This window comes from Heterocephalus glaber, unplaced genomic scaffold (genome assembly GCF_053883595.1).
Source record: "Heterocephalus glaber isolate CG9 unplaced genomic scaffold, H.glaber_assembly_v1.0 deba00001060, whole genome shotgun sequence".
Lineage (NCBI taxonomy): Eukaryota > Metazoa > Chordata > Mammalia > Rodentia > Bathyergidae > Heterocephalus > Heterocephalus glaber.
In genome coordinates, this window is record NW_028258185.1 from 740,390 (window position 1) to 746,279 (window position 5,890).

Consider the following 5,890-nt stretch of genomic DNA (forward strand, 5'->3'; position numbering starts at 1 on the left):
CCGCTTCTCTTACCTTGTCGCTGCCTCCTCCTCCTGCTGCTGCCGGCGCTTCTGCTAGCTGCGGTCCATGGGGGGGGGGGGTGAGCTCATCGGACCCCTCCGGTGGTTAAGTTTATTCCTCTCCTTGGATGGGTGGGGGGCTCCTGGGGTGCCCCCCAGCAGTGGTGGGGTGCACCCCGCCCAGCACCCCAGGCGATCAGACCCGTCTGCTCCTCAAGATTGCAGTTTGCTCTCTGCCTCTTTCCCTCCTCCAGTCACCTTTAAATGCATCTTTTACTGCAGCACCACATTATATTTGCAGATCATAAAATCCACCTCGCGCGCGCACCAAGACCGTCCTGACATTACTGTTTTATGACCTTGACTTATTGTGGTCACCTGGATAATATTTAAATCAACGTTATGGTCTCTCACTTACATTAAACCCGCCAAGAGACATTCTAGAAAGGTTCTAGGAGATGAGTCAAACACAAAACACACACATCTACACACTCAGCTTCTTTGGGGGAGGGGGGTGTCGCTAAAATACACTAAAAACAAAAAAACCACCCATTTGAGGATTACGATTCCGGAAATTTATTAAGATTTTTTTTCTCCATTAAGGAAGCTACATGCAAAAGATACAACATACAGAATATCTTTAAATAACACAACTCCCAGACAGGGACAGGGCAATTTTGGGGGGTTGTTCTGTCTTTGCTCTGCTATGTTCTATTTTTAATTTTTTTTGTTCCTCTGAATGGAATTTCTGAGCTGTTAGTGGATGGGGGATGTGGGGGTGCAGGGAGGGGTGGGAGAAAAGCAGAAAGCAGTACAAATACAAGACTTCAAGCAGATTCTCAGAGAGACTGGAAGATAAAGACATGGAAAAGGGTTTGGTGGAGACACTGGGTGCTACGACAAACACACAAATACTAGCTGAACTTTCCAAAACGTATATTATTCTAAGGAGGAAATGCAGCAAGGAAGGAGGGATTCTGACTGTGCTCTGCGAGATTACAGACCCTCTCTGTTTGATATTTTCCTTTTTTCTCTACAATCGGGTGGGTTCGATCTTAACTTTGCATGGAGAACAGAATGCTACGTGTGAGTGCGTGGGTAAGTGAGGGGTTGACACACACACCAGCCACACTCCCACCCCCATCTATGTGGGCACACACCACACCCCACAGCCCGCCACCCTATTTCTCATGCTTTAGATGGAAGCATCCTTGCAGCACGAACCATAGGTCCCTTGGAAGGAGAGTCTGAGGTCTTTGCCTTTTTTGCAGGCGCGTTGCATTTATACTCAGGGAGAAAAAAAAATATATCACCAGGCACAAAGGGAGGAGGGGCGGGGAAAGGACAGAGGGGGAGGGGAGGGGAGGCTGCTCGCTCAGGTGAAATTAAAATTGGAGGTCAGTTCCCGGATCCGATTCTCTCGGTTCATTTTCTTGAGTTTCATTCTGCGATTTTGAAACCAGATTTTGACTTGTCTGTCTGTAAGGTTAATGGTCTTGCTAATCTCCAGGCGGCGCTCTCGCGTCAAATACATATTGAACAGAAATTCTTTCTCCAATTCCAGCGTCTGGTGTTTAGTATAGGGACACCTCTTCTTCCTTCCGCTCTTTGCTGTCAGCCAATTTCCTGTGGTGTTTTCTGCCTTTATCTCCTCTGTTAAAAATAACATTATTTACATAAGTATCCCTTGAAGACGCAAGCCCTCGAAGCAGGGCTGCAGCCTTGGCCAGCCTGCTATGGGGGCAGCTGAGGGAGGGCAGGGGAGCTGCTCTTGCCCCACAGGCCTGGCAGTGGGATCCTCTTGGGCTCAAGGCTCTTAGAATCTCTTTGGGGGTCTAGAATTTGGGGTGGGGAGTAAAAGGAGAAGGGTCTTGCCTTCAAAGTGTTTATTAAATTTTAATTACCCAAGTCTACCCTAACCTAGCAGATTCTAAATATGCTCACTTTCTCCCAGCTTGCTGGCTCTGGTGGGTGTCCCAAACTTCTCTGGGCCCTCACTCAGCTCTGGTATGCTCCAAATCTAGAAAAATTGAACCAAACAGAAAAGCACTTTTCCAGGCCCCAGACCTGAGTACAGAGTTCATCCTGCAGCCCAGGGCCAATTTCCAGAGCTTTGAGCATTTTCAACTTGGTTGAGGGACTCTGTCCTAGTTTCTACAGCCAGAGGCCATTGAAGCTGTCCTTGCACCAGGCCCCCAGGTCTTACTCCCACATGAGTTGCCAGTGCAGTGAGACTGCCCCATTAAACCTCCCGGTTGCAATCTTCCTATTTTGGCCCTTACCCCCAGGTGTGTGTAGCTGAGGCAAGAAAGGTTATTCCAGCAGTGGAGGTCAGGGGCAATAGCTTTGGGACATGCTGAAGCGTCTTCAGACAGTTTCCCTGGCCAGAGGACCTAAGGTCAAGGTAGAAAGATATCCTGAGGTATTGCAGCCTGCTAGAAATCTGCCCAGTCTGTGCACAGTAGATGTACATGTCTGTAGACAACACATGCATACCTGTAGAGAGACACACACTTATACATACATACACACAGAGATATGTACATGTGTCTACTTATATGAGGAGATACTATAGTATAGTATTTATTTCCCACTATCTTATTGACAGCTTCTTTCCTTGGCACACATTCTTTCTGAAATGGACAAGCCTTTTCTTCAAGCAGCAGGAGAGAACTTGGCCATCTTTTTTAGGGAAAAATATGATATCCGAAGACCTGAGAGGGAACACCCAGCAAACAACTCTGCTGATCGCTCTGTGCATTTTCTTCTCCCTTTGCGGAATGAAGAAGCCAGGATCCAGGATCTTATCTTGACGGGGATGGGGCTGAGAGCCCTAGGAGAGTCAGGGAACACCAGAAAAATGCAAACTTGAAGCTGCAGGATAAAAATCTCAGGGTCTTTAATTATTCTGCTTCTGCACCTGCAGCTTCCTGCCAAATTGTTTACAGGCTCTCCATAACTAACTCTGTCCTGTTTATTTTCTTATTGGGGCTGTTGGGTTTGGGGAGGGGAGAGAAAAATTACAAATGGAGAAATTTAGCCAAAAGCTTTCCTGCCTCTGGCCTGGTGGAGACACCAAAGGGGTTGGGGAGAGAAGACCACAGGAGAAGTGCAGGCTGAGGGGATTAGATGGATGGGAGGGTTTAGGCTGTGGCATGGACAGCAGGAGAGAGAGAGAGAGGAGCTTATCCCAATGGGTGCAGTTAGGAGATGGACTTGTTAACCTTGATTTTGCTTTTTCTACCCTAAATCTGTATCCCCAGTGAAGCTCAGGGTCTGTAGTGAGGGTATAAAATTAAACCTTCACACTGCAAGTGTGCCACAGCGGAGGTTTCTTGCTTGTGTGTGGCTCACTCTCTCTCAACCACAGGAATACACTATGGTCATCCATACCAGGGTCTCTGTGGACTCATTTGTCAAGACCACTTTTGCAGAGCAGACCCAAGTCTCTGTCATTGGCCACCAAAAGAGTACATGTGCATATGTGAGCAGGCGTGCTTGAGTGTGTGAGGAACATGCAAGGGGGACATGTGTGTGACACAGGTCACTGTCAGGCATGCGTGTGCGTCGCATCCATATACAAAGCACCAGAAGATCCAGACCAACCCCAGCCTACTCTGTTCTCAATATTTCACCTACCACTACACCCACTGAGCATCTCTTCTGTACTGCTCCTAGTATCCACTGTCAAGGGGAGCAGTTTTATTCCTCCCTTTGGGGCCTCTTCCGATGTTTTTTTAGTCCAACTTTTCAGGAAAGTCTTCCCTTCAGGCTCCCTCCCTTGCTCCTGTTTCCTCCACATTCTTTTCCAGGTGTCAGAGAAAGGTCCTGAAAGCCCCCATTTCTAAAGCAGAAATGAATCTTGAACCCTAAGCTTGAACTCTGCCTAGGCTTCCTCCCTCTAACCAAAATCACAATGAAACCCAACCAAAGCCACACTCTTTTCAGGAGAGAACCATTTGCCACACACAGAGAAAATTTCCAACCAGTCATTTGTAGGCTGGTTTTGGAACCCAATGGGAAAAAAATGTAATTTAACCAGAAAAAAAGAAAAGAAAAAAATTAAAAGAGGAGGTAAAAAACTTCTACGTTTCAAATGCCCTATTCCAACGCCATCCTCAGGCTAGGCATCTGGAGGAGAGGGAGGGATGTGGCGGGCAGTCCTTCACCTCCACCTCTTCCGGCCTTAGTGCTGCTGCCCAAGGCCCAGGGCCAAGCCAAAAACCGAAGAAGCCCAAAGCGCAAGCAGAAATCAGACCCACAAACAACAAATCCTTTTTCTCAGGAAACAATTTCCAACTGGGAAAATGCAGGAAAGAGAAATTCTTCATCTCTCAAGCCTTCCTTCGACCCTAGCCCAGGATCGCCATTTTAAGCTTTTTGTGAGCCTTTGACCTGAGCAGGGGACATCAGCCCCCCAGTACACCAGCGTTGGGAAGGCAAACCAAAGCCAGCACACGCCCGGGAGCGGTCACCAGTCCTGGGCAGCACAGGGCGCCCACAGGCTGCCTGTCTACGCACAGCTCCCCCCCTGCCTTAGCACCCAGGGCCCGGGCGGGCCCGCACCGCACCTCCACATCGCTGCTTACCTTCCCCAGCTAAATGATGCGCCACCAGCTTGGCGCTCGGCAGACACGGGCCGAAAGCCGGGTCGCATTCCCCAGACATCAGGTCCCGGAGGCCTCAGCCCAACCCTCTCCCCTGCCCCCATCCGAGCCAAGAAGACCCAGTGCCCCAGCGTCCCAGCCCGGCCCAGGCCGCCTTACCTTTAGCTTCGTTATCCGAGGTGTCTGGGCTGGAGTCGACGGTCTTGGCCCGGTCCTTTCCGTTCTCTGAGGGGCTGCCTTTTGGCCCCGCCAGGCTCTGCTCCGTCTTGATCTCGTTGGGGCTGGGAGTCTGGCTGTCGGACTTGGGGGTCTCAGGGAAACTCACTTTGCCCCCGAGCTGAGGCGATTCCAGATGTTCCGAGCGAGGGTTGAGACTGGCTCGCTGCTCGAAAGGGGCTTCGAAGTCGTTGGCTCCGGCACAGTGGGGCGTCTTGTCCAGCGCCGAGTAGCTCGGGCTGGCGCGGTAGTAGCTGGGCACGGGCACCTCGTGATCCCCGAGGCAGGACTCCGGCAGGGGGTGGGAGTAGAGCGCTGCCTCGGGGCCACTTTTCGCCCGCTTCTCTGCGCTGTACATGCAGCAGACATTCTCCTCCTTGACACTAGGTGGGTAGGAGCAGGAGGACAGCGGCCTGCCAACAGGTTGTTCCAGGCGGTAGGCGGCTTTGGGGTCGCCCCAGGAGTCTAGCTGCGAGAGGTAGGACGGGTAGGTGTTGAGGGCGAGATTGGGACTGCCGCCCTCGTCCCTCTTGGAGAGCGAGGGCGCGAGCCCGCAGCCCCTCATTACCCCGCAGTTGAAGTCACTCCCCGATTGCATATACATGCCTGCGCTCCGGCTATAGCGCTCTCCTCCGCCGGGCGCAGCCAAGGGCTCGGCGTATGAGTTCGGAGTTACATTGCGAGGGCATGTCATTTTCAAAGAGAGGGGTTTTTAAGGAGCAATACTACAGCGGAGGAGCTGACATCTTTTTTTTTCCCCATCCGGGAAGGGGGGGGGGCGGTTGGAGGGGCGGGAGGAAAAAGAAGGGGAGGGGGGGAAATATCAGCTCCATAATTATCCGCGCATTCGGTCCTCACCATGTGACGGCTAGACCAATGGGATTTGAAAATGGCCTTGATGATTCAGACGGCCGTGACGTCAGCGGGGTCAAGTTGTCGGCAGGCGGAGCGCGCAGCGTGGAGTAACAGCGCCACCTAGCAGCTGCCTCGGGGTAGGGGCACTGGAACCCTTCCCCGCGAACAAAGGAAGCGCCCCCGGGGCGGCCTGGGCGGAGGGGGTGGGGTGG

The 5,890-nt window shown here is 51.7% G+C and overlaps 1 protein-coding gene across 1 annotated transcript; it reads right to left on the reverse strand.

Annotated features, from left to right (window-relative positions):
- Window positions 1–536: 536 nt before the first annotated feature.
- Window positions 537–5,612, reverse strand: Hoxc10 (homeobox C10). Its single transcript, XM_004872778.3, has 2 exons — window positions 4,767–5,612; window positions 537–1,653 (listed from the first exon to the last, which is right to left on the reverse strand). Exons 1-2 carry the CDS (start codon window positions 5,515–5,517, stop codon window positions 1,376–1,378), a joined length of 1,029 nt encoding a protein of 342 aa, XP_004872835.1. The 5' UTR covers window positions 5,518–5,612; the 3' UTR covers window positions 537–1,375.
- Window positions 5,613–5,890: the final 278 nt, after the last annotated feature.

Coding starts and splice junctions, on each gene's coding strand:
- Hoxc10 (XM_004872778.3), bottom strand. CDS start 5,517: ATGACATGCCCTCGCAATGTAACTCCGAACTCATACGCCGAGCCCTTG. Junction 1,654..4,766: donor CTCGGATAACGAAGCTAAAG/GTAAGGCGGCCT, acceptor TATTTTTAACAG/AGGAGATAAAGGCAGAAAAC.